We start from the raw sequence: 27,796 nt of genomic DNA, 5'->3' as shown, positions 1-27,796 counted from the left end.
CCGGAGCAATTCCACTGCAGTCTGTGGTGTTACACCCGGGACATGCGATCGGACCTAGGCTCACGAGGGTACAACATCAGAGCCGAGATCCATCCGTGTGGCTATGAAAGCCGAATTCCCCCTCCGTTTCCTTTCTGTTTCTGTGCCCAAGGGATTGTTTAAACAGGAGCTCGCTCATCTGCGGTACGCTCTGAGGGAGCCCGTCACAGTGAGGAGGAAGGAAGAGCTGTCATTGTGGTTATTTTTGTTAATTAAAACCAGCGGGGCTGAGTCTCTGCTCGGGCGCACAGCTTTGGCACCAGCATAGGTCCACCGACTTTAATGGAGTCACTCCTAATTAACACTGGTATAATAGTGAGAGGCAAAGCCGGCCCAGTTTCTTTAATTCATCATCATAATAACACATAGCAACTTTTGTACTTTAGAAAGAAGGTCAGTATCACAACACCCATTTTACAGATGGGGAAACTGAGGCACAGGGAGGGGTTGGGGGAGTAACAGGTCAAAGGGCTCCTTCTGTTGGCTGACGTGACACCCTAGATATAGCCCCAGTTTATGTATTTATTTGCTTCCCAGTCTGTGTATCGTGGTGAACCAGGCAGCAGACCTTGGGGAGAGCAGCCTTCGATTAAAAACTGCCTGTGATATCAGTTTCTAGGTCCTTCTAGGAATGCAAAACGGAGCTGGGATTCCCACAGGGGCCGGCCGTGTCCTCCCCTCTTTACACAGAGGCCAGCCCTGTGTTTCTCTGCAGCCAGCACAATGGGTTTTCCCCCCCAAAACAGCCTCTGAAGTGAATTGAGTCCCTGTCACCAGGGTCTAAATTACTGAGGACTGGTCCTGGCTGAGAACACAGGTGCTGATCATAAAAATGCAGCCTTGAAAATAAGTCCTCCGAGTACGGTGTCACTCAGCGGCCACCCGCGCTGCTACGACCAGCCAGAGGTGTAAGTCTCCTGGGCCGCACTTTGCCTTTCTTTGCTGGCTGCCCGTTGCGGGTGCCTAGCGCTGGCTCAGTGGTGTGAGGTGTCTGAGGGGGAGGAAGTGTCAGGCAGGCGAGTTTGGGGACGTAAGGAGGTGACACAGTAACAAAGCGGACACAACACCGACGACATAGCGGTGGGTGGCTGTGTGAGCTCCAGAAATGTTCTGGGCGCTCCTGAGGGGGGACCTGCCCAGCTACCACCAGCAAGCGGGAAGGCTGGGGCTGGCGCCCCCCGAATCCCAGAGCGTGAGGAAGCTGGGCACCTGAGATAACATGGAACCCACCCCAGAGGCGGTGAGGTCGCTGGGCCATGCGGGAAAAGCAGCAGGCCGATTGTTGGCCATCTGGGGAACTTCCCAAGGCTGGGAGGTTTGCAGCCAGTTAGTCACTCAGCAGAGCTGCGTTCTACTGGATGATGACAATAAAAGGGAGCGCGCGGGCTGCCGGGCTCACTGCGGGGGTGATTTCAGTCATTACTGGGAGAGCGAGAGTCTTGCGCCGTTGACTGTTCACATCTCTTTACAGCGGCAGGGATCACAGGTACAGACCCAGAGGCTCCAGCGCCCTCCCCAACAGACCCTGCTACCCCAGCGCCAAGTGAGACCCCAGCTTTACCGGCCACCATGACAGCAGCTTCGGCCACTGGAGCGGCGACTGTCACTAGCCAGCATGGTCCAAGCACAGCCGCCGAAGCCACCACCCCAGCCACAGAAACCACCACAATGGTCACCCTCACGATGGGGAACACAACCGGACCAACAACGGATCCCACTCCCGGAGCAGTGACAAGCACAGCCTATCCCTTCTCTACAGCAGCTGTATCTAGGTCTACGGCAGCAGGGACAAACACAACCACACAGGATACCCCCCCACGGGTGCTAACTACACCGATAACGGAATCCACACCAAATGCAACCCCAGCTTCACCGACCACCAGCTCGGCAGCAGAGATGACCAGAGCCAATCCTGCCATCAGCCAGCCCGGTGGAACCGCACAGACAGCGACCCTGACCACAGCAACCGAGGCTGTCCCCACGCCAGCTGACATGACACCCATGGCAACTCTGACCAGCGCAGGAGAAACCCCCCCAGCAGATCCTACAACCGCCACACACCGTGAGACTACTGCAGGAAGAGAGACACTCACAACAGCCTCTGTTGTCGGCATGCCAAACACAACCACAACTCAAGGGGCTATCCCCACAGTGACAGAAACCAGCCCTTCACTGCAGGTGAGTACCAGGGCTGTTGAGACCACCGCACCAACGTCTGTCACCGCGTCCACGACGGAAACAGCATCAAGAGTGGGCTCCAGCACAGAAACCACTCTGGCGGCCAACAGCCCCCCTGGCGTGTCGCGTGCTGCGACGAGCGAGAGCACAGCCCCAGGTCCTCACACCGCGGCAGCAGAAAGGGGAACTTCATCCGGCACCGTGACAGAGACACTCACCACCGGCAGGACAGCTAATGCCACAGCGGCCGTCAGCACCACGGCAAGAAGAGAGGTTCCCCGAACGGTCCGTAGTACCGCCGTCCCAGCTGGAAGCACAACGGTTAAATTCCCAGCTACAGCTAGCCCCACTGCGGCCGCACCGAGCAGCAAGGTGCCCCCGGGTACCACTCCCGCCACTCAGAACTTCAGTGCAGCTCCAAGTAAGGGGTACAGCTTCCGCAAGTAAGGGAGGTGCTGTGCCGAGATGCATGGCCAGCCGTCTGGGAGAGGGAGGCAAGGGTGGAGCAAGAGGCAGTGTCGGGCCTGGGCCGGGAGGGAACCAGGTTTGAAGTAATGGGTATTTGAATATCAGGATGGCAGGGTTTCAGTGTCATTGGAACGTGGCGCGGCTGGGTCTACGCAGGACGCATACAACACCATCAATCTTTCTGTCTGCTTCCATAGATGTTACTCCCTCTACATGTATCCCACAGCCATCCCCTTCAGGGAATTCTGCACTAGTGCAGGGGCCGATTCTGATCTCCCCAGGGTAAACCCGGAGCAATTCCACTGCAGTCTGTGGTGTTACACCCGGGACATGCGATCGGACCTAGGCTCACGAGGGTACAACATCAGAGCCGAGATCCATCCGTGTGGCTATGAAAGCCGAATTCCCCCTCCGTTTCCTTTCTGTTTCTGTGCCCAAGGGATTGTTTAAACAGGAGCTCGCTCGTCTGCGGTACGCTCTGAGGGAGCCCGTCACAGTGGGGAGGAAGGAAGAGCTGTCATTGGGCAGCAGACCTTGGGGAGAGCAGCCTTCGATTAAAAACTGCCTGTGATATCAGTTTCTAGGTCCTTCTAGGAATGCAAAACGGAGCTGGGATTCCCACAGGGGCCGGCCGTGTCCTCCCCTCTTTACACAGAGGCCAGCCCTGTGTTTCTCTGCAGCCAGCACAATGGGTTTTCCCCCCCAAAACAGCCTCTGAAGTGAATTGAGTCCCTGTCACCAGGGTCTAAATTACTGAGGACTGGTCCTGGCTGAGAACACAGGTGCTGATCATAAAAATGCAGCCTTGAAAATAAGTCCTCTGAGTACGGTGTCACTCAGCGGCCACCCGTGCTGCTACGACCAGCCAGAGGTGTAAGTCTCCTGGGCCGCACTTTGCCTTTCTTTGCTGGCTGCCCGTTGTGGGTGCCTAGCGCTGGCTCAGTGGTGTGAGGTGTCTGAGGGGGAGGAAGTGTCAGGCAGGCGAGTTTGGGGACGTAAGGAGGTGACACAGTAACAAAGCGGACACAACACCGACGACATAGCGGTGGGTGGCTGTGTGAGCTCCAGAAATGTTCTGGGCGCTCCTGAGGGGGGACCTGCCCAGCTACCACCAGCAAGCGGGAAGGCTGGGGCTGGCGCCCCCCGAATCCCAGAGCGTGAGGAAGCTGGGCACCTGAGATAACATGGAACCCACCCCAGAGGCGGTGAGGTCGCTGGGCCATGCGGGAAAAGCAGCAGGCCGATTGTTGGCCATCTGGGGAACTTCCCAAGGCTGGGAGGTTTGCAGCCAGTTAGTCACTCAGCAGAGCTGCGTTCTACTGGATGATGACAATAAAAGGGAGCGCGCGGGCTGCCGGGCTCACTGCGGGGGTGATTTCAGTCATTACTGGGAGAGCGAGAGTCTTGCGCCGTTGACTGTTCACATCTCTTTACAGCGGCAGGGATCACAGGTACAGACCCAGAGGCTCCAGCGCCCTCCCCAACAGACCCTGCTACCCCAGCGCCAAGTGAGACCCCAGCTCTACCGGCCACCATGACAGCAGCTTCGGCCACTGGAGCGGCGACTGTCACTAGCCAGCATGGTCCAAGCACCCCAGCCGCAGAAACCACCACAATGGTCACCCTCGCGATGGGGAACACAACCGGACCAACAACGGATCCCACTCCCGGAGCAGTGACAAGCACAGCCTATCCCTTCTCTACAGCAGCTGTATCTAGGTCTACGGCAGCAGGGACAAACACAACCGCACAGGATACCCCCCCACGGGTGCTAACTACACCGACAGCGGAATCCACACCAAATGCAACCCCAGCTTCACCGACCACCAGCTCGGCAGCAGAGATGACCAGAGCCAATCCTGCCATCAGCCAGCCCGGTGGAACCGCACAGACAGCGACCCTGACCACAGCAACCGAGGCTGTCCCCACGCCAGCTGACATGACACCCATGGCAACTCTGACCAGCGCAGGAGAAACCCCCCCAGCAGATCCTACAACCGCCACACACCGTGAGACTACTGCAGGAAGAGAGACACTCACAACAGCCTCTGTTGTCGCCATGCCAAACACAACCACAACTCAAGGGGCTATCCCCACAGCGACAGAAACCAGCCCTTCACTGTGGGTGAGTACCAGGGCTGTTGAGACCACCGCACCAACGTCTGTCACCGCGTCCACGACGGAAACAACATCAAGAGTGGGCTCCAGCACAGAAACCACTCTGGCGGCCAACAGCCCCCCTGGCGTGTCGCGTGCTGCGACGAGCGAGAGCACAGCCCCAGGTCCTCACACCACGGCAGCAGAAAGGGGAACTTCAACCGGCACCGTGACAGAGACACTCACCACCGGCAGGACAGCTAATGCCACAGCGGCCGTCAGCACCACGGCAAGAAGAGAGGTTCCCCGAACGGTCCGTAGTACCGCCGTCCCAGCTGGAAGCACGACGGTTAAATTCCCAGCTACAGCTAGCCCCACTGCGGCCGCACCGAGCAGCAAGGTGCCCCCGGGTACCACTCCCGCCACTCAGAACTTCAGTGCAGCTCCAAGTAAGGGGTACAGCTTCCGCAAGTAAGGGAGGTGCTGTGCCGAGATGCATGGCCAGCCGTCTGGGAGAAGGAGGCAAGGGTGGAGCAAGAGGCAGTGTCGGGCCTGGGCCGGGAGGGAACCAGGTTTGAAGTAATGGGTATTTGAATATCAGGATGGCAGGGTTTCAGTGTCATTGGAACGTGGCGCGGCTGGGTCTACGCAGGACGCATACAACACCATCAATCTTTCTGTCTGCTTCCATAGATGTTACTCCCTCTACATGTATCCCACAGCCATCCCCTTCAGGGAATTCTGCACTAGTGCAAGGGGCCGATTCTGATCTCCCCAGGGTAAACCCGGAGCAATTCCACTGCAGTCTGTGGTGTTACACCCGGGACATGCGATCGGACCTAGGCTCACGAGGGTACAACATCAGAGCCGAGATCCATCCGTGTGGCTATGAAAGCCGAATTCCCCCTCCGTTTCCTTTCTGTTTCTGTGCCCAAGGGATTGTTTAAACAGGAGCTCGCTCGTCTGCGGTACGCTCTGAGGGAGCCCGTCACAGTGAGGAGGAAGGAAGAGCTGTCATTGTGGTTATTTTTGTTAATTAAAACCAGCGGGGCTGAGTCTCTGCTCGGGCGCACAGCTTTGGCACCAGCATAGGTCCACCGACTTTAATGGAGTCACTCCTAATTAACACTGGTATAATAGTGAGAGGCAAAGCCGGCCCAGTTTCTTTAATTCATCATCATAATAACACATAGCAACTTTTGTACTTTACAAAGAAGGTCAGTATCACAACACCCATTTTACAGATGGGGAAACTGAGGCACAGGGAGGGGTTGGGGGAGTAACAGGTCAAAGGGCTCCTTCTGTTGGCTGACGTGACACCCTAGATATAGCCCCAGTTTATGTATTTATTTGCTTCCCAGTCTGTGTATCGTGGTGAACCAGGCAGCAGACCTTGGGGAGAGCAGCCTTCGATTAAAAACTGCCTGTGATATCAGTTTCTAGGTCCTTCTAGGAATGCAAAACGGAGCTGGGATTCCCACAGGGGCCGGCCGTGTCCTCCCCTCTTTACACAGAGGCCAGCCCTGTGTTTCTCTGCAGCCAGCACAATGGGTTTTCCCCCCCAAAACAGCCTCTGAAGTGAATTGAGTCCCTGTCACCAGGGTCTAAATTACTGAGGACTGGTCCTGGCTGAGAACACAGGTGCTGATCATAAAAATGCAGCCTTGAAAATAAGTCCTCCGAGTACGGTGTCACTCAGCGGCCACCCGCGCTGCTACGACCAGCCAGAGGTGTAAGTCTCCTGGGCCGCACTTTGCCTTTCTTTGCTGGCTGCCCGTTGCGGGTGCCTAGCGCTGGCTCAGTGGTGTGAGGTGTCTGAGGGGGAGGAAGTGTCAGGCAGGCGAGTTTGGGGACGTAAGGAGGTGACACAGTAACAAAGCGGACACAACACCGACGACATAGCGGTGGGTGGCTGTGTGAGCTCCAGAAATGTTCTGGGCGCTCCTGAGGGGGGACCTGCCCAGCTACCACCAGCAGGCAGGAAGGCTGGGGCTGGCGCCCCCCGAATCCCAGAGCGTGAGGAAGCTGGGCACCTGAGATAACATGGAACCCACCCCAGAGGCGGTGAGGTCGCTGGGCCATGCGGGAAAAGCAGCAGGCCGATTGTTGGCCATCTGGGGAACTTCCCAAGGCTGGGAGGTTTGCAGCCAGTTAGTCACTCAGCAGAGCTGCGTTCTACTGGATGATGACAATAAAAGGGAGCGCGCGGGCTGCCGGGCTCACTGCGGGGGTGATTTCAGTCATTACTGGGAGAGCGAGAGTCTTGCGCCGTTGACTGTTCACATCTCTTTACAGCGGCAGGGATCACAGGTACAGACCCAGAGGCTCCAGCGCCCTCCCCAACAGACCCTGCTACCCCAGCGCCAAGTGAGACCCCAACTCTACCGGCCACCATGACAGCAGCTTCGGCCACTGGAGCGGCGACTCTCACTAGCCAGCATGGTCCAAGCACCCCAGCCGCAGAAACCACCACAATGGTCACCCTCGCGATGGGGAACACAACCGGACCAACAACGGATCCCAATCCCGGAGCAGTGACAAGCACAGCCTATCCCTTCTCTACAGCAGCTGTATCTAGGTCTACGGCAGCAGGGACAAACACAACCACACAGGATACTCCCCCATGGGTGCTAACTACACCGACAGCGGAATCCACACCAAATGCAACCCCAGCTTCACTGACCACCAGCTCGGCAGCAGAGATGACCAGAGCCAATCCTGCCATCAGCCAGCCCAGTGGAACCGCACAGACAGCGACCCTGACCACAGCAACCGAGGCTGTCCCCACGCCAGCTGACATGACACCCATGGCAACTCTGACCAGCGCAGGAGAAACCCCCCCAGCAGATCCTACAACCGCCACACACCGTGAGACTACTGCAGGAAGAGAGACACTCACAACAGCCTCTGTTGTCGCCATGCCAAACACAACCACAACTCAAGGGGCTATCCCCACAGCGACAGAAACCAGCCCTTCACTGCGGGTGAGTACCAGGGCTGTTGAGACCACCGCACCAACGTCTGTCACCGCGTCCACGACGGAAACAGCATCAAGAGTGGGCTCCAGCACAGAAACCACTCTGGCGGCCAACAGCCCCCCTGGCATGTCGCGTGCTGCGACGAGCGAGAGCACAGCCCCCGGTCCTCACACCGCGGCAGCAGAAAGGGGAACTTCAACCGGCACCGTGACAGAGACACTCACCACCGGCAGGACAGCTAATGCCACAGCGGCCGTCAGCACCACGGCAAGAAGAGAGGTTCCCCGAACGGTCCGTAGTACCGCCGTCCCAGCTGGAAGCACGACGGTTAAATTCCCAGCTACAGCTAGCCCCACTGTGGCCGCACCGAGCAGCAAGGTGCCCCCGGGTACCACTCCCGCCACTCAGAACTTCAGTGCAGCTCCAAGTAAGGGGTACAGCTTCCGCAAGTAAGGGAGGTGCTGTGCCGAGATGCATGGCCAGCCGTCTGGGAGAGGGAGGCAAGGGTGGAGCAAGAGGCAGTGTCGGGCCTGGGCCGGGAGGGAACCAGGTTTGAAGTAATGGGTATTTGAATATCAGGATGGCAGGGTTTCAGTGTCATTGGAACGTGGTGCGGCTGGGTCTACGCAGGAAAGACCCAATTGCGTCAGCCCCACAGAAGGTAATAACGCAATCCTGCTCCGGGGGAGATCAGGCGTTAGAAATGGGCCACACCAACGGCCGCCTTCGGCCCGAGGTTGGGCCCTGAGTGCAGCTTGCGCAGCCTCTGGAACGCAGCACTCAGTGTTTATACCAGCTTCCCCATGTCCACGGGCGTCAGGGGTGGCTGGGATTTCCTGAGCTGGCATAGCAGGATGGGTTTGTGCTTTCCCCTTGGTACCGAGCGGATGGAATATGGCTTTCTCTGTAGCCAGCACCAACGGGAGTCTGTTTTTCAGACAGCCGCACAAGCCATTCCGAGCCCTGGCGCCCGGCTCACAGCTGGGCGCGGAGCTCGTCCCGCCAGGCAATAGCACCACACACGACAACTCCACGCCAGTCGCCCACCACCCCCCCTCCTGCTCGCACAACAAAGGGCCTTCGGTATGGAATGAGTGTAAATATTCCCCTGTATTCCTGCAGGACGAACTTCATCCTTGGGCAGAAGGGCCGTGACCTGGCCTAGGTGCCGCTTAGGGCTTTTCAATAGATCTTAGTGAGCTTTCTGTGGTTCAGGAACCCTGTGCCGGACCTCTGCAGAGGAGGGAATTTCACCCTCCTCGCCTAGTCCAGTGGAGCTGAGGTAGCTTGGTGCCGCTGGCACGGGGAGAGGTACAGAAGGCATCTGGAGTGTTTGCCTGGGTGCATGATTTCCGAAAAGCCGGCGTGCTGCAAAAAAGCAAACCAAGCATTGGAAATGTAACCACTGCAGGGCCTTGTTAGCCACCAGTAACAAGGGGGCACATTCATGTGCTAGGTGAGGGCTTGGGAGAAGCCAAACAAGGACATGTTGTGCTGTGGATAAAGGCTTCCACGCCGGGAATGGTAGAACACGTGAAATGGGAACCCAGTGGCATGGGGGATGATGTCGGAGAGGCAAGGGAGGAATCTGGGAATTCATTTGTGTTCTGAAAAATCATCATCCTACAAGTTCCAATGAATAAAGACTCCCCTAGAGTTTATAGCCAGATGGATGTGTGTACCCCATCTGGGCTTGGGTTCTCTGTACAGAGTTTTGTCAATTTCTCTGACCTTTATTATTTGATTACTAATATGGTTTGAGAGATGGAAGGTGCGTATAACACTCCTCCACCACCGGTCATCAGCAAGGTTTGAACTCTGAACTGTCCACTTGAGGTAAAAGAATAACTCCATTAGCTGGCAGGAGTAGTAGGTTGTTATCCTCTAGGTGAACCAGCCACTGTGTGGGGCGAGGAGGGGCACACCACTAACTTTACAAGTGTGCTACATTTCAGCTATAGTTTATTACATTCCAGCACAGATTATAACCCTGAAAAACACATTGTCTATATGTGGGTTTGTCTACACATGAAAATGAATACAGAATAAACTAGGGTGTAAATTAAAGCAGATTAACTATGCCTGCTTAATTCCCTGTGTGGATGCTCTTATTCCAGAATCAGAGTGTCTTATTCCCAAGTAGCTGAATCCACTTGCAAAGAAGGCATTATTATTCTGGAATAAGAGCACCCACCCATAGAGTTAAGCAGGAATAACTGCATGTAGACAAGCTCTGTTGTGGAGAGGGGAAACTCAGAGGTGGAGGTATCAGAAACCGAGGAAGAAGTGGCAGGTTTATGTTGGTTCTTTCCTCAGAGACAGGACTTACAGAAGAAGGGAAATGCTTGGCTTTTCGGAGCTGGGCTCCCCTCCATTGCGTCCAGCGCAGTATCTGCACGTCTCTGCAGACAACACTGATGGCAGCTTTCTTTTAAACAGCCACGGAATCCGCTGCTAGGCCTACCTCCACGGCCCTGCCCTCGGTCCCAGGTGTCACGACGGAAGAGCAGACAACAGCGCTGCCCACCTGCCACCCTCCAGCTGCCAACGCAAGTAAGGGCTGTAACTGCTGGGGGCAAATCCCCATCCCTGCTTGAGTGGCCGGGCTGCGTGCTGGCAACCGAGAGAAAGGGATCCTCTTGCCAGGCCATGCCATGGCAACTGCGGCATCCTCAGAGCCTCTGCTCTTGAATGGCTAGTGGATCTGGGCAGCCGCAGGCCCACCAGCCCTGCCCCCTGCTGATTCCTCTCCCATTCCACAGGTGCCTTTGTAGTTTGTAGTGTTTAATCCCCCCCGCCAGATCAGCTGTGCCATAAATTGAGAGACCTTGTCTCTTGCTTTCTATGCACAAGGAGGTCTGTTCTCCAGCCGGGGTCTCCGGGGATTCCTGGCCAAGGACCATGGGCCAGGGCTCGAGTTGAATGTCCAGCTTGCTGTTCCGGCCTGTCTTTGGGAGCCGGAAGGGCGTTCCGGTACAATGGCTTACGAGGGGTTGGTCCAGGAGTCCCCGGAGTCCTCACCCGCTGCCTGGACGTGATAGACAGTGACACACAGAGCCTGTGAATCGAGGGCAGAGCTGGCCCAAAGCAATGTTCCCTCTAATTTTTGACAGGCCGTGTGGGCAAAAAATTTCTTCTGTGCACATTTTTGTGCTTCTGGGAAAATTTTTGTGTGTGCGGTGTTTCGCCGTGTGCGCGGGGTTTAGGGTCTGTGTGTGCGTGCACACGCACACAGCTTACAGGGACCAGTGGCCCAAAGGGTTGGTTTAGGGATTAGAAAGGAGAGGAAGGGTGATCTTGTGATAAGGCATCGGGCTAGCTTCAATTCCCGGCTGTGCTGCAGACTCCCTGTGTTCCCTTGGGCGAGGTACGCAGGGTCTGCAGGGTATGCAGTCAGACACCCGCAGCCAGCCCGGGCCAGCTGACTCGGGCTAAGCGGTTATTAACTGCGGTGGAGACATTCGGACTCCGGCTGGAGCCCAGGCTCTAGGACCCCATGAGGTGGGAGGGTCCCAGAGCTCAGGCTGCAGCCCAAGCCTGTCTACACTGCAGTTAAACAGCCCCTTAGCCTGAGCCCCAGGAGCCCGAGTCAGCTGGCACGGGCCAGCTGTGGGTGTCTAATTGCAGTGTAGACAGACCCTGAGTCTCTCTGTGCCTCAGTTCCCCATCTGTACAATGCTCTTGTCTATTTAGATTTGGGGCAGGCTCCTTCTCATCCAATAAGTATGTACAACACCTAGCGCTATGGGGCTCTGATCCTGGGGGGGGAGTCTAGATGCTACTGGGACGGAAATTCTTGGTAACCTAATAATAATTTGCTCTCTCCATTCCTAGCTAGTGCTCACATCTTCCTATCGGTGGGACTCACCACTCACCTGAACCTCAGCGAGCCCCAGGTTAGGCATCTGGTTTTGTCCAAGGTGAGATTTGTGAAATCTGACATCTCTAACACAGAATGTCAACGCAGCGTGTGAAGTAGGCCGCCAAGGGGTTTGCCTTTAAAAGCAAAGGTTGAAAAATTGGGGCTGAATAGCCGCTAGCACTGTAAAAAGATGCAGTCCATGGTCCGGAGGAGGATTAAGGCTTCCTGGGATCCTGGGCCAGAGCAAGTGGGGAGCCCCTCCCCACCCCTTCTGCCTGCGGCCCCACCCACAGCCCCACCCCTTTCTGCCCCTTCCCCAGGGCCCACCTTTGTTCCACCCAGGGTCCCCCCCACGCTGCCTCCCCCACCGCAGCCCCGCAACCCCTTTTGCTCCTTTCTCCTCCCCCACACCCCACTGCAGCCCCACGACTGGAGAAGCTCTGTCCCTGCGCCATGGCCCTGGGGCGCAGTGGGGAGTGAGAGCTCCTCCAGTCCTGGGGCCACAGCAGGGCTCCGGGTGCTGAGGCTTCCTCCCCTGCCCCCCCAGCTTCTGTAGGGGACCAGGGTCAGGGCGCTCGGGCTTCTCCAGCCCCGCCTGCCCAGTGCTTCTGCCACAGAGTGGGGTTGGGTGCAGGGGCTTTCCCTGCTGCCCCACGACTTCTGCTGGGGAAAGGGTTGGGGCATGCTGGGTGTGGGCGGGGGGGGGGGGGGCTTCCCCCATCCCACGGCTTCTGCCAGGGACAGGGTCAGAGGCTGCTGGGGGGGATTTTCCCGCCTCTCCTGCCCAGCGCTGCTGCCGCAGAGCGGGGTTGGGACACGGGGGCACAGTTTTAGCGCTATCCTCATGCTATGTGGGTTTCATCCCCGTGCTTTTCCCCGCAGCTTGAGCAAGAGCTAAAAAGGAAGTTCACATGCACCAAGTTCAATGTCCTCTGGAAAGGAGTCCGAGAAAAGTGAGCAGTGACTCTGCTGGCCCCCAAGGAACCGCCGGCTTCGTGTCTGGGTACCACAGTGAGCAGGACAAGGCCCACGACATGAAAGGGGACCACGCGGCTGCAGCTACCTGTGCTCCTCAACTCCGGAGTGGAAACCACACCTGGAAGATACAGGTTTAACCCCAGGAGAAGAAATCTCTCTTCTGCATGCTGAGACCTCAGGCTTTCTTATGCCATAACCCTCCTGGACTCTGGTTCTCAAAGGCCAAAGCCCTTGGGAGATTCCATAGTCAGTAAGAATTCAAAAAAGAGGTGAATGCCCTTTAAAGGTCCCAGTGAAGATGAAAAATGTCAAGTCTGGAGATTTCCCCTCTCCGTCCTCTCTTCCTGTATGAAAGGAGCCAATGATTTGAATTGCAAGCTCTTGGGGCTGTCTCTGACTATATATATGTACATCCTAGCACCATATCTCAGTTGCAGCCACTAGGCCTTGCTGTCATATAATCAATAATATTGGGATCTTGTGAGCGAACAGCGAGTGGAGGCTCTGACTGCTGCTGCATTGTTGGCTGTCCAGGTGCAGGCGAATCCTGCGAGCCCAGGGTAAAAGGAATTGTTTTTTCCAAGTTATGTTTATGTTTTGGGTCATATTGACCCTGGACCCAGAGAAATGGAACGGGTCACCCATCAGGGACCAGAGAGGCTAACCTCCCTCCCAGGACGTGTCCCCAGCCCTGCTGCCTGCACTTTCGTTCTCTGGAATAAATTCTTGGCTGTAAGATCTGGGCAGTTGTTTCCATGGTTCCCACCAGCCCCCGGGGTTGATTGGGATGTTTCCCTGTCCGTTTCCAGAATGAGTCGTTATCTGGCAGGTGGTGGGCTGATGGGCCTGGAGATGAAAGTCTTCTGTCCACCACTCAGCTGGAGCGAGGACTGCATCGGTGAGAGCTTTCCCACACCGTCCTGCCAATGTGCCTCCCTCAACCATCCTCTGGAACGGAGAGAAAGGTCTTTGCAACCCAAGGCAATGTGCAGTGAATGCTAAGCACCGCATAAGGCTTAAGGGCAACTTAAAATATAAGTAGGCCTAGTGCGAACCCCCCAGAGAGGAATGAATTTCACCCCCCCAGTCATTAGCTCTCTGCCTCCTTCCTGGGCCCAGCCCTTCCAAACAACAGTAGCGGGGAAATGAATAAAAGAAAAATCTCTTCCTTGTTCCTCTTTGGCAGCGAACATTCAGCCATCCTGGCACGCCCGGGGAGTGTCACTCCAGCAATGCGCTCTGCATTAGCAGCAGGAGCTCCGCAGGGCAGAGGATGGCCTCACCCTTTATTCACCCCCCTGCTCAATCATTATTCCTCCTTTTTGACCCCTGTTTTGCATTTTTCATAGTAGTTTCCTCCTCCTGACAGCTGCAGCCCATCCGCTTAGCAATACAAGCCACTGTGAGCACACCACTTAGGGACTCTCTGCACTGGCTCCCCACTGAAAGCAGAGTCCATTTGACATCTTTGTCCTGATAGTTAAAACCCACCCTGGTACTGACCCTGGCTACCTGGGAGTATGAAGGAAGCAGTGACGGAAACCCAGTTCTGCAGGGTCCTTCACTGGATTTTTCCAGTCCCAGTTAAGCAGTTTGTCCCCTCCCCGAGGCAAATGAAACTAGTAATTCATTAACTGGTCAATCAGCCAGATAAAATCACACTGAAACAATGATTAGTTCGAGCAATTTTTTAAACCCTCCCCTTGTTTTAACAACTCCAAAAAAACAGAATTTTGGGAATTTCAAGACCAAATCAAATAATAATTTTTTGTTTTATTTAATCCCTGGCCTAGCACTGGATTCAGACTGGAAATAAGGTGTAACATTTTTAACCGCGAGAGTAATTAACCACTGGAACAATTTACCCAGGGTCGCAGTGGAGTTTCCATCACTGGCAATTTTAAAACCACAGTTGGACGTTTCTCTAAAATATCTGATCCCGGAATTATCTGGGGGCCGTTCTCTGGCCTGTGTTACGCAGGAGGTCAGACTAGCTGACCACAATGGTCCCGTCTGCCTTGGAATCTAGGAATTCTCGGTTACACTCTGGCCCCTGTGAGCTGCTCGGGCAGAATAACGGGGCCTCAAAGAGGACAGAAATGGACCCTGAAAATACACTGGCGGGTATAGAACTGAAGACTAGTTTCATGATCTCAGAGAACCCCAAACCAGGGCATAACAAAATGACCATTATCACATGATTTGGGTGGGCAAATCTCTTTACCAGTTAATAATTGTATTTGTTATGGTCTTCTTTGCCCTCACCCGTGAAAAAGCTTGGACTTACTTTATTGTATAATCTGATAGTGGTTCTCTACTCCGGCTTAGTTACCGTTCTTTTCTTTGTTATCTTTATTAGCTGCGTTAAAATAATTTTAAAAGACCACTCTGGGCACAACTGGGTGTGATCTGGGACGGCCCCCTCTGCAGTTCCCCCTTCAGTTCTGCCTCCCACCCCCATCCTGTGCCCAGCACAGGAATGGAGTAACTGAGGACTTGGGGTCCTATTCAGTGAAGTGTGCGTGTTCTCCTCGGCTAATATGCTGAACTTCCAATGCTGATCTGAGGAATTCACCCTCTTATATTTGTGGAGAGAGGGGAGCCCCTAAAAGAAGCTATAATGACTTGCAAACTGATTGGGCTGGAATAAAACCTTACCCAAGCATTGACCAGATCCCAGGAGCATGAATCTTATCTGAAGTTAAACAAATCTCAGTTAAACTGTAGGTTCTTCCCACCCCTACGAGTGGCCTGAAATGCTGCAACACATGATCAGCCATAAGGAGGCGGTGAGGGGTCACGTATAGCTCAGTACGTGGACCATGGAGCGGGTAGGATGCATCATACGTTCTGGGCACCAGTCGCACACTGGCAGCCCTACCCATGTGTGTGTCCAGCGCCTGGTTTCCCCTCTTTGTTGGTTTGCCTTTCCCTGTCTGTGTGCAATGGGTGTGCAAGGACCCAGGAATCATAAGGATGTTTGGCCCTTCGCGGACGTATGGGGACTGACCCTATTGTTCGTCCCATGTGGGATTGTGCTGCTGGTGTGTCCCCGTAGGAGCACGTTCAATACGGTGGCGGTAAACTAACAGCAGCTACACCCATATCTGCGACATCTCTGCCCATCCTGCACATGGACCCCACTGGCCTTTTTCCTTTTCCAGGAATCCAGGAGGTGTGGGCTGGTGACTCCCCGTTGTCACGAGACCGAGACTGGTGTTGGAGCGCAGCTTCCCAGCGGGAGACAGGACAATGTGCCTGCAGCTCTCGCCATTGTCACCTGCCAGAGAGGTTCTCGCACATTGCATTTTGCACACCACTTCGGAAACCATTCCTTTGTGGACCCCTTCTGGTCCCAGTCCCGCACCGGCCGTGCAGAGTTCTGTCTGCTCTCATGGTCCTGCCGGCCACGAGAGAGGTCTCTGCAGACCAGCAGTGGTCCTTTCTTAGGCCATAGTCTGAGCATCACTGATACACCTCATCAGATACAGTGGTGATGGGAACCAGGTGGGTGGATGGACGGATAACAGGGCTGATGCAAGTTGGGTTTCTCTTCCAACCTCCAAGCCCAGGGAGCAAAGCTGCTGGTTCTGATTCTCTCCCACATCATGCTACATATATAAAACACAGAAGACCCCCTTATGTAAACTGAGGCAGAGCCTGTGTTCCCAGCCAGGAGCCTGGCTAGTGCCCTCTCAGAGACTAGGACTGCTCACCTGTGTTGTTTGCACTCTCAGCACTCTCTTTACCTCCCCCCTACCTTTAAAGGTAAATAGCTCCGATATGTGGGCTGGCCCTAAGCAGTACGTTTTCCAGGGCCCTGTGCTAAGTAACACATAGAATCATTAAAGTGTAGGACTGGAAGGGACCTTGAGAGGTCGTCTAGTCCAGTCCCCTGCACTCAAGGCAGGACTATGTAGACCATCCACTATCTAGACCATCCCTGACAGGTGTTTGTCTAACCTGCTCTTAAAAATCCCCAATGATGGAGATTCCACAACCTCCCTAGGCAATTTATTCCAGTGCTTAACCACCCTGACAGTTAGGTAGTTTTCCCTAATGTCCAACCTAAACCTCCCTTGCTGCAATTTAAGCCCATTGCTTCTTGTCCTGTCCTCAGAGGTTAATGAGAACAATTTTTCTCCCTCCTTCTTGTAACAACCTTTTATGTACGTAAAAGCTGTTCTCATGTCCCCTCTCAGTCCTCTCTTCTCCAGACTGAACAAACCAAATTTTTTTCAATCTTCCCTCAGAGGTCATGTTTTCTAGACCTTTAATCATTTTTGTTGCTCTTCTCTGGACTTTCTCCACTTCATCCACATCTTTCCTGAAATGTGGCATCCAGAACTGGACACAATACTCCAGTTGAGGCCTAATCAGCGCAGAGGAGAGCAGAAGAATCACTTCTTGTGTCTTGCTTGCAACACTCCTGCTAATACATCCCAGAATGACGTTTGCTTTTTTTGCAACAACGTTACACTGTTGACTCATATTTACCTTGTAATCAACTATGACCCCCAGACCCCTTTCCGCAGTACTCCTTCCTAGGCAGTCATTTCCCATTTTATGTGTGTGCAACTGATTGTTCCTTCCTAAGGGGTGTAGTTTGCATTTTTCCTTATTGAATTTCATCCATTCATTCATGTGGGGCTCTATACAGGTTCCACCCCATTTACACCTTCATCTCCCACTTCTCTGTGCTCACAGCACCCTCCCTGGATGCAGGGGACCTCAGGCTATGGAGCGACTGGAGGTTGTGGTTGAGTGTCTGTGTTCTCCTCCTTTGGGTGTTGGCCAACCCAAGAAGAGGATTGCCAATTTGTCTAGAATCATATGCAGCGGAGTAGAAATAAACAAAAAGTTTATTTGTAGGGCTGTTGATTAATCGCAGTTAACTCACGCGATTAACTCAAAAAAATTAATCGTGATTAATCGCAGTTTTAATCGCACTGTTAAACAATAGAATACCAATTGAAATGTATTAAACATTTGGAAAGTTTTTCTACATTTTCATATATATTGTATTCTGTGTTGTAATTGAAATCAAAGTATATAGTATTTTTGATTACAAATATTTGCACTGTAAAAATGATAAACAAAAGAAATAGTATTTTTCAATTCACCTCATACAAGTACTGTAGTGCAGTCTCTTTATCATGAAAGTGCAGCTTACAAATGTAGATTTTTTTTTGTTACATAACAAAAACAAAACAATGTAAAACTTCAGAGCCTACAAGTCCACTCAGTCCTACTTCTTGTTCAGCCAATCGCTAAGACAAACAAGTTTGTTTACATTTACAGGAGATAATGCTGCCCACTTCTTATTTACAGTGTTACCAGAAAGTGAGAACAGGCATTTGCATGGCACTTTTGTAGCTGGCATTGCAAGGTATTTATGTGCCAGATATGCTAAACATTTGTATGTCCCTTCATGCTTTCGCCACCATTCCAGAGGACATGCTTCCATGCTGATGGCGCTTGTTAAAAAAATAATGCATTAATTAAATTAGTGACTGAACTCCTTGGGGGAGAATTGTATGTCCCCTGCTCTGTTTTCCCACATTCTGCCATATATTTCGTGTTATAGCAGACTTGGATGATGACCCAGCACATGTTCATTTTAAGAACACTTCCACAGCAGATTTCACAAAATGCAAAGAAGGTACCAATGCGAGATTTCTAAACATAGTTACAGCACTTGACCCAAGTTTAAGAATCTGAAGTGCCTTCCAAAATCTGAGAGGGACGAGGTGTGGTGCATGCTTTCAGAAGTCTTAAAAGAACACCACTCTGATGTGGAAACTACAGAATATCTTGTGACACCGGCTACAACAGTGCCATGAGAATGCCTGTCCTCACTTTCAGGTGACATTGTAAACAAGAAGCAGCATTATCTCCTGCAAATGTAAACAAAATTGTTTGTCTGAGCGATTGGCTGAACAAGAAGTAGGACTGAGTGGACTTGCAGGCTCTAAAATTTTACATTGTTTTATTTTTGTATGCCATTGTTTTGTACATAATTCTACATTTGTAAGTTCAACTTTCATGATAAAGAGATTGCACTACAGTATTTGTATTAGGTGAATTGAAAAATACTATTTCTTTTGTTTTTTTACAGTGCAAATACTTGTAATAAAAAATAAATATAAAGTGAGTACTGTATACTTTGTATTCTGAGTTGTAATTTAAATCAATATATTTGAAAATATAGAAAACATCCAATAATATTTAAATAAATGGTATTCTATTATTGTCTAACAATGCGATTAATCGCAATTAATTTTTTTAATTGCTGGACAGCCCTCTTTATTTGATAGAAGAATCAGAGTCAAAGGTCAAACAGTGAGGAAAAGCAAACACAGACAAGTCATACAGAAAACAAACATAGATGCAACCTCTGGCTTTACTCTTCTATGTTAGCTAAATTCGGTTTTCTAATACAAGTTATCCGTTGCTTCTGAACAGTTTCCCCAGTGTGCCCTGGTCCTAGAGGGGATCCAGTGTTTCATGGACAGCGCCCTGCTTACATGCTGGCCCTCAGTTTCTGGATAGACCTAGGTACAATTAACAGACCCAAGCCTGTTTTTTTCTCTTGTCATGGTGACTCACTGATTCAGGGCGGGGAGGATTCCCTCTTTTCCTAGTTTTCCACGAGTAACGTTTTCTTTTCAGTTTCAAGTTGTTTCAGTGCTTTCCCATTAATTTGAATGGTCCCCCATTGTCTTTCCCTGGCTGGACAATAGATGGGTACTTGACATTGGTTTTGTGTAAACAGCTGGCTTGGAAGCACCCACACACAACCAATAAACAGATCTCCTAATGCCCATCAAGTTGAGATCATTACAAGCTTTCATAACAGACTTTATTTGATATCTATTTGTACATAACAACGGTGTATGCAACCAGTTGATTCAATTGCTTATTTTTTTGCTTTCAGACCCGCTGTCCTCTCCTGGAGGTGTCTGATTGTTACAAGAGGGCTCCTTTGAGCTCTCCTCATTCTTGGCAGTGCGGAGCTGGGCAGTGGAGGATCTGGCCACTGGCGTAGGGAACCAGTAGGTTCTCTTAGCATTAGACGTTCTTGTTAAACCCTGGATTTGTGCTGGGAATAGCCCATCTTGATTATCATACACATTGTAAGGAGAGTGATCACTTTAGATAAGCTATTACCAGCAGGAGAGTGGGGTGGGGGGAGAGAAAACCTTTTGTAGTGGTAAACACCCATTTTTTCATGGTTTGTATGTATAAAAAGATCTTCTGTACTTTCCACAGTATGCATCCGATGAAGTGAGCTGTAGCTCACGAAAGCTTATGGTCAAATAAATTGGTTAGTCTCTAAGGTGCCACAAGTACTCCTTTCCTCTTAGCATCCAGTGATTTCTGGAGTTCTCTGCTGTTGAGTCTCTAAGCTATCAGAAAGGTTGCAAACAGGGTCAACAGGGTCCTGGTGTGCGGTTTATACTAGGGCTACGTGACCTAATCCTGAAGCTCTGCCTACGCCTTGGAACACCTCCAGGAAATTAGTCCTCCCACACAATGTCCCACTGGACTGATTTCGATGGCTGCTGAATCCATAACTTTGGACCCCAGGTCATGGAACAGATCCAAGGCCAGTATAATCAAGCCAACCTGCGTCACAAAGGAAGGGAAAGATTCCAAGGGCTTGCTCTGGTGCTGGTCTCAGAAGGTGACTACTCCCACGGTTTGAACTGGAGCCAATGTGTACCAGCGGCCGCTCAGTGTGGCTCCTGGGCGCTCAGGGATGCTGAGCAGAGAGAAGAGATGGCTCAGTTTTCCAGTGATCCTTGTGCCCCTTGGCAGGGACCCTCCAAAGGCGGTGGTAAGGGTCCTGCTGTGCTCAGCATACTGGGACGTGGAGTGCCTCCATAGCAGCCACGGGATAGGAGCTACTCACCAGTCAGTAAAATGGGTGCATTCCCCACAGCTGCGGCACCGCGTTCCCCTGGCAACAGTGGCCCTGCTCTGAACCTGCCTCTTCACATGGCCCTATCACCATAGCGTCCGAGTAACCTTCCCTAGTGTCACGAACCGGGGCGTGGACGGTCAGGCCTGGTGGTCCGAGCAGTGGGGATCAGAGGCCAAGAAGAGACCCTGGGTCAGGGAGCAGGAATCGGAGCTGGAACCAGGCACGGGAGCAGAGTGGGGGCGGGCCTGGGAACAAGGCAGGTACAGGAGCAACCACAGCTGCAGGAATAAGCATTTGAGCAGCCACTGACTGATGCTGCTGCTGGGCGTAAGGACCGGCCTGGTGACGCCTCTCAGCAAATCAGGGCGGGTCCGGTCAATCAGGATGCACAGCTGCAGGTCAGCTAGTGGGCCCAGGCTCAGCTGCAGGCCAACATGCCTGACACCTGCTCTGGGAAGGGGTATACAGCCGGTGCAGCTAGCTGCAGCTTGAGAAAAGCACCGTGCTCCCGACGCAGCCACATCCCGCCGGCAACAGCTGGCTCTGGCCTTTTGCCGCAGCAGCAGGCCTGGCTCCGTTCACAATCTCTTTCAGAGGAGTGTGCTGCTCACGAGAGTCAGTTAATTGTACCGAGACCTCGCTGGGGCTCAGTTCACAGGCTGCTGCTCGAGCTCAGAGGCCAGCCGGTAGCTGCCAGCCCCTCTCACCAGGCTGCTGAGCTGGTTGTTGGGAATTGAAAAGACGGGTGCTGAGCAAATGCTGGCTGCCTCCTGGAACGCAGGACTGCTGACCAGAGAGGAGACAGTCTCCAATCCCGCCATCGCTGGAGCAGGCAGATGCATGGGAAGCTTATTAAGGCCTGGAGGGGAAACTGAAAACTGGTCACCCCAGGCGTCCTGGGGCAATGCCAGGTCACCAGGCAGCTGGAGGAGTGGAGTTGGCGTGAAACGTCGGGCCAAGGTGCAGGTATGGCAAAGGGTCCAGTAGGAGCTGTCAGAAGTAACCAGCTAACCCGAAGGAAACAGAGCCCCCATTCGGACACAGGGATCCATGCATAAGGATCCTGCAGCTGGTCCTGGGCGCTGGCTGATTCACCTCCAGTCCCACCTGGGGGACAGGGGGCAGCGCAAAGAGGCGGTTACCTCCTTTATGTGCCCTCAAACCGTGGCCTGCCGGGCACTCAGCTGGTGTGGAGAAGCAATCAGGTGGTGCCAGCTGCCAGCAGCCGCAAGGGCTCACCAGAGTGTGAGTGTTCTGGCCAGGCCCCTTTCCCCTGGCCATGCCCCCTACGCTGGTAGGCTGGGAGAGAGCGACGTAGAGCCGGCCACACTGACCCTCAGTCTGGCATTGCTCTGGCCGCAGATCTGTGTGCTGGCCTTCGTAGACTGCTACCAGGGGAATCCAAATTGCTCCTCCCAGAGCCTGCATGGAGGCTAGCCACAGCCACTGCCCCAGTCTGGGGGCACTTAGGCACACTCTTGGGGTGCAGACCCTTTGTCCAGCAGCCTATCCTGCGAGCTGGAACCTGCTATCCAGTTGCCTAGCCCCAGGCGCCAGGCTGGCTCTTCAGACTCCCCTGTACTTAAACACACCCCCTCCCAGAGCTCTGGGGTACTGCGGAACCCTCCCAGAAGGCAAGAAGGTGGCAGTTGTGAAGCAGATAACAGGCACACACACACTTTGCACAAATCTGGCACGTTATTGCTCTTTTATTTCATCCTATAAAGCACAAGAGTGCATGGATCATTTAGTAAACAACAGACCTCCTGGCTGCAATGCCCCTCACTAGCTCACCTTTCCCTGGGAAGTCCTTGGGGCCCAGCTGGGCTCAGGAAAGTAGGCAGGTCCACCTGCCCCATGAGCCTGCTACATGCTGGGTTGCTTCTCCCTCATGGAGACTTCTTCCCCACTGCTCCCTCTTCCCGTGCCGCTCTCTGGAGTTTGTACGCTCCCCTCTCCACACCTGGATTCCTTTGTTCCATCTTTTGATGGCTTTCCACTGCTCTCCTCTTCCTCCCCCGATCAGAGGGGTAAGGGCTGCTCTACACTATAAAGTTAGGTCAGCTTAAAAATTTCCTGCCCGGTGTGATGTAATTAAGCCAACCTAACCCCTGGTGTAGACACCGCTGGGTCGAGAGCAGGATTCTTCCATCTACTGCCGCTCAGAGAGGTGGATTTCTTCCGTCACCACACTGCAGTGCTGCTGCTATGGCATTTCTAGTGTCGACTTACTCTGAGATGAAACTGGTTTTCCAAGGTTGCAGTTACTCTTTAGCACCCTACTGTGACCAAAGTACCACCCTCAAATGTGAAATACCTTCTCATTGTCCTCAGGCTGAGGAAGGCATGCCTCTCGACCGGGCAAGACATAGAATCCTAGAATATCAGGGTTGGAAGGGACCTCAGGAGGTCATCTAGTCCAACCCCCTGCTCAAAGCAGGACCAATCCCCAATTTTTGCCCCAGATCCCTAAATGGCCCCCTCAAGGATTGAACTCACAATCCTGGGTTTAGCAGGCCGATGCTCAAACCACTGAGCTATCCCGGGCAGAGAGACATTCATGATACAGCCATTTTGATAGAAACACGGTGTAATGTCAACCAGAACTCGTAAGCTGAAACAGATCCTCAAATTTGTCACGCCTCTGCCCCAGGGGAATCTCCAGCTGGTTTGTTCCAATTACAATGACTGTATGGCTGATTTGCACTGCTGGTGTGGTGGAAACCAGCCTTAATGATGCTGAGAACCTGGCCCACAGACACCCTGGTCATCAGTAAGGATCAAACTGGGTCCTTGGCTACCAACAGCCCAGGCCCCTGTCACTCGAGCTAACAGAGCACTTGTCTGGCTGAGTGAGCAGTGACTTGCCAGAGAGATGTGCTCAGATGCATTAAGTCAGTGTATTGCACACACCTGGGCCTGGGAAAGGCTCATCCTGAGAGTCTGAGGTACGTGGGAATTCAGGTCCCACCTAGGGTCCATGGGTCCATTGCACATTCATCTTGGGCAGCCTGTATGGCACGTATCACAACTTTTACAAGGCTGTTACACAGAACGTAGCAGGATCTATGGTTAACCCAGCCCTTTCCAGTGCATTGGCAACCATGCTCAGTGCTATAAAACGATGGGGCGAGCCAAGTGAGATGTGCTGTAATCTAAATGGTATTGGAACACCTGCTCCATTCATTTGCTCTAAGGTTGCTGGTGTTCTGTGTATCCCAGCTCAAACAACACTGACTAGATGACAAGGCACAGTTGAGTTTAGAAACCTCTGTCAATAAATCCGCCAATAGCATTTGGACAGATCGTGGTTAACGTACATAGATTCTAGTCTAAAGCTCATCAGTAGGTGTTGTTATGACTCAGATTCAAAGCTATTATCAATCTTTCTTTATCCTGCACAAAATCCCTTTATAGTTCTAATACCAAAGAGTGCATGCCATGCACTGCTGGATGGTTCTGATGCCCCTAGATCTTTACTCAGCTTCTTCTTTAGCCAGACTTTAGTTCCCTCTGGCATGCAGCTACATTTCTGTTCTACTAACCGTTAGTCCTCAGTGCTGGTTTGATGCTAATGGGGACACACCGGGGTACTTAAAATATTATGGCATAACTTTGCTAATATCCGCTCAAAACCATGTTGTAATGTTTAATTATCCCTTCATTGTACTCCTGGCATGTTTCCTCCATGCTGTGCCCTTCCACTTGTGCTAAGCTTCTTGAGCCAGGTCTAAAACGACACTCCGTAGAACATTCAATTTCTTTCCTGGAGTGGCAATTTGTGAGGCTTAGGGACTAGATGTAGGTGACTCTTAGAAAATGCTGCAGAGTTTTGCTTTCCCTCATCAGCTCTGAGCATCATTGGCCATGTCACCAGATGGAGTTCTGGCTCATTTAGTCACATTTTTGTTTCACATGAAAGTAAGCGGTAGGGACTCGGGGGGTTTCCCTCGGACTAGTTGCAAATGCAGGCATGAGCAGAGTGATTGGCTGCAGGCTGCTGTCTGTGTGTATTAGATCCCAAAAGCCAAAAGACCGTGAGAGAAGCAGTGCATAAAGTGGGCCAAAGAAATACCTGAATCCTCTCATCCATTTCTCCTTGTAACAGAAACAACCCAGCAAGACCTGAATATTGGCTGGCCCCTTGGCCCAACAGGGGCAAAAATCACTATTTCCGCACTCTGCCGGTGGAACCCACCTGTTTGCTATCTGCAGCTGTTTGGAGAAGCTTGCAGGCTTTGCCAGCGGGGGAGGTTGTAAGCTTCTTGGGTGACAGATGGGCTGCAGCATTTAGGAGCTTTGGATTTAGTTGGCTTTTAGAGAAGGGAAGGTATTAATTCTTCAAAGGTAAGATTTCCCCCCATGAAGAGAAGAAGCACAAGTCCTAGATACCACCAGAGCCTTTCTTAACTGCCCCCAAAGAGGGCTTAAGTGGTGGTCTAGGCCTTGTACAGGCCCTTTGCAAAGAGGTGAATTATACCCTAAAGAGTGTACTTGTAATTTCCTACTTGTATCCATAGGCTTTAAAATCTCCTCAACTGATTTGCTTCAAGACTGTCTTGTTTTTTAAACCTAAGTGAGATCTGCAAAACAATGAGATCTGCAAAACAAGACAAGTTTGAAGTGCCTTGCTTCTGCTGTTTGAGTTGTCTGGTTGGCACAAAATAGGAAAAGTGCAGTTTCCTCCCACGTGCCCTCACGTAACTCAGAAGCAAGCTGATGGGAGCAATTTTCCTCACACTTAAAAAAAAAAAAAAAGTTAGCATTGGGCTGATGCCAAGATTGGAAAATTCCAGTCTCAAAGGAGCACGAAAAATGTATGCACTACTAAAAAGAATGGAAGCTGGAATTCAATCTTACTGGTACCAGATCTTTTTCCATCCCTCACTAACCTTGCATGATTCCAAACTGATATCAGCTCTCTGTGACATTTGTCTATATGTCCATTCATAAGCCATTTCCCCATTATCACCTGTGTCAGATTTCATATGCTGGTAACACGTGGCCCTTTCCTAACTTTGCAAATGGGTTTGAATTGCTCTTGGCATTTGTTCCAAGTGAGCAGAGAGCCCTTAATGATTTGCAATCTGTGACCCCATCAGCAGTGTTAATGGACCGCTCCGGCACTGGTGGAAGTAGTGTGTTTTTACTACCAGCTCTCATCAACCGTGATGTGACTTCACTTGGCATTTCCCTTCCAAGTGCTGCGGGTTTCAGGGCAGCTGGCCAGCCGGTTGGGTGATGCTCGACTCCAGTGACAACCTAAGGCACTGCTCCCTGGCAGACTCTCCTGGGACACAACGTACGAATTGTTTGTTGCTTACAACACTAGCAATGACACCTAGCAGCCATCACTTTGGGCGCTTGGAGGTATTTATGGCTAGGAAATGCATCTAAGCTGTTACGACAGTAAATGATGCTTCGATACTCTGCATTTACACGCCTTTCGTCCAAGGATCTCAAAGCACCTTACAAATGGGGGCTAAGTAGCATTACTCTGTTTATTTGATGGGGGAAACTGAGGCACGGAGCGGTTCTGTGACATAATAGAGAGTCAGTGCCACTACTGGGGAATCAAATTCAGGTCTGACTGCCAGTTTCTGCTCTAACCCCTAGATTACACTGCTTCCACAATGATTTGCTGATGCCCTTCTCTGTACCCGACTTCCTCTGTAGCCCTCTCTTCTCCTCCTGCCTCTCCCAACAAGCCCCAGGAAACTTCTACTTATCTTAGATGTCTTCTGAGGTGGCGGTGACAATGTTGACCTGCTCCTGACTTCTCCTGCAGTCTCTAGGCGCTGGCTTGCGCCTCTTTGGGTGTTGGGTGAGTTCACCGGTGTTGCAAGCTGCTGCGAAGTCTGAATGGGTTTTTGAGGCAAACATTGCACACAGCTATAGTGCTGTGTTAGGCGTGTTTGCCATGCCCCCATGCATGAGACCCTGTGGTTCACAGCGCTAGGGCTCCTCATGTAGGGGCCGAATGGTGGTACCTGGTGATCACAGGCATGTCACCTATATTTTATTTTTGCACGGGTGGCTGGTAATTTCATCTCCTCCGAGGGTTTGCTGTGTGGTGTCCCTTATATCCTTGGCTTCCTGCCCCTTGGTGACAGGCATGGCGGTTGCGAGGTGTGAATTCAGAGCGTGGGGAGCGGTGTAATGTAGTGGGTATGGAAATGAATTGAGAGCCAGAAGAGCTGGATTGGATTCATGCCTCAACACTGGCACCATCAGGGACATTTGGTGCCCCTCTCTGGGAGTGTTGGGTTCAAATCCCACTTCTACCAGCATGTTTCATTAGCAATAAGTGATGCAGCGAGCAGGCAGAGTTATAGGAAAAGGATCTTCGTTGAGCCGATGTGGAGGCCAGTGGTACGTGCCGAGAAGCCTGTGTTTATCTGGTAGCAGCCTGGTTCAGCTTGTACCCTCTGAACTCCAAGCGCTGCAGCAGAGTTGGGCCCGCCTGGAGCCTGACCCTCTTTCTCCAGTTCCTCTCTTCATGCTAAAGTCACAGGGAAAATACCTTCTCCAGAAGGGCCCCAGTGATTCCTCCCTGGTGGAGGGAGTGAACTGCCCCAAAGGCAGGTGTCCCCCGCCCCATTTGAACGCTGGACCACTGTAGCATGTCGTTACGGCAGGAAGGAGCCAGAACCCCACCGGCTGCATGTGATGCATAGCACAGTTCAGAGCAGACTCTCTCCAGAGCCCAGCAGCCTCAGCTAGACCTTGTATGTAAGGAGTGGTACTTGCTGGCGGGTTAGTTTTCCCTGGCCACCATAGACTTTGGCCCAGATTCACAAAGGTATTTAGGTACCTAACTCCCATTGAAACCAGTGGGCATTAAGCTCCTAACTAGCTTTGCCTCTGGCCCATGTTCTGAACTGGCTTCTGTGGCCCTGCTATTGATTTGGGCCTGGTTAGACACCCCCTACCCCCGGGGCAGCTCCTCGTGGGGGGAGGCTGGAGACGCAGGGCTTTCATACCTGTCTCTGATGAAGAAAAGGGGGTGAGCGGGCTGGGGGCAGGCAGAATTTCAACCAGCCCCCCCAGGGTGTGTCTCTTCCCTTACATCCCCTTCCCAGTGTTCAGGTCCCCTAAACGGCCACCCAGGGCACCCCGCCCCCGCCAGGCATGTTCTCCTGCGGTGTCCGCAGTCGCCCGTTGGGTAGCATGGGCACCCCTGGTATGCTTCTCAGCCCTGTGCGGTAGGGACGCCAGGTGGGAACTCAAAGCCAAGTGCCGACGCTCGGACACTTCGCTTTATTGCCG

General features: G+C 52.5%; 1 protein-coding gene across 1 annotated transcript; it reads left to right on the top strand.

Annotated features, from left to right (window-relative positions):
• Nucleotides 1-819: 819 nt before the first annotated feature.
• Nucleotides 820-14,917, top strand: LOC102938241 (mucin-2). Its single transcript, XM_037909030.2, has 6 exons — nucleotides 820-2,638; nucleotides 4,122-5,231; nucleotides 7,078-8,187; nucleotides 10,200-10,313; nucleotides 11,595-11,680; nucleotides 12,505-14,917. The coding sequence occupies exons 1-6, from the start codon at nucleotides 1,609-1,611 to the stop codon at nucleotides 12,577-12,579; spliced, it is 3,525 nt and encodes a 1,174-aa protein (XP_037764958.1). The 5' UTR covers nucleotides 820-1,608; the 3' UTR covers nucleotides 12,580-14,917.
• Nucleotides 14,918-27,796: the final 12,879 nt, after the last annotated feature.

The sequence above is a fragment of the Chelonia mydas genome, chromosome 9 (genome assembly GCF_015237465.2).
Source record: "Chelonia mydas isolate rCheMyd1 chromosome 9, rCheMyd1.pri.v2, whole genome shotgun sequence".
NCBI lineage: Eukaryota > Metazoa > Chordata > Testudines > Cheloniidae > Chelonia > Chelonia mydas.
This window is presented reverse-complemented; position numbering and strand designations above follow the sequence as displayed.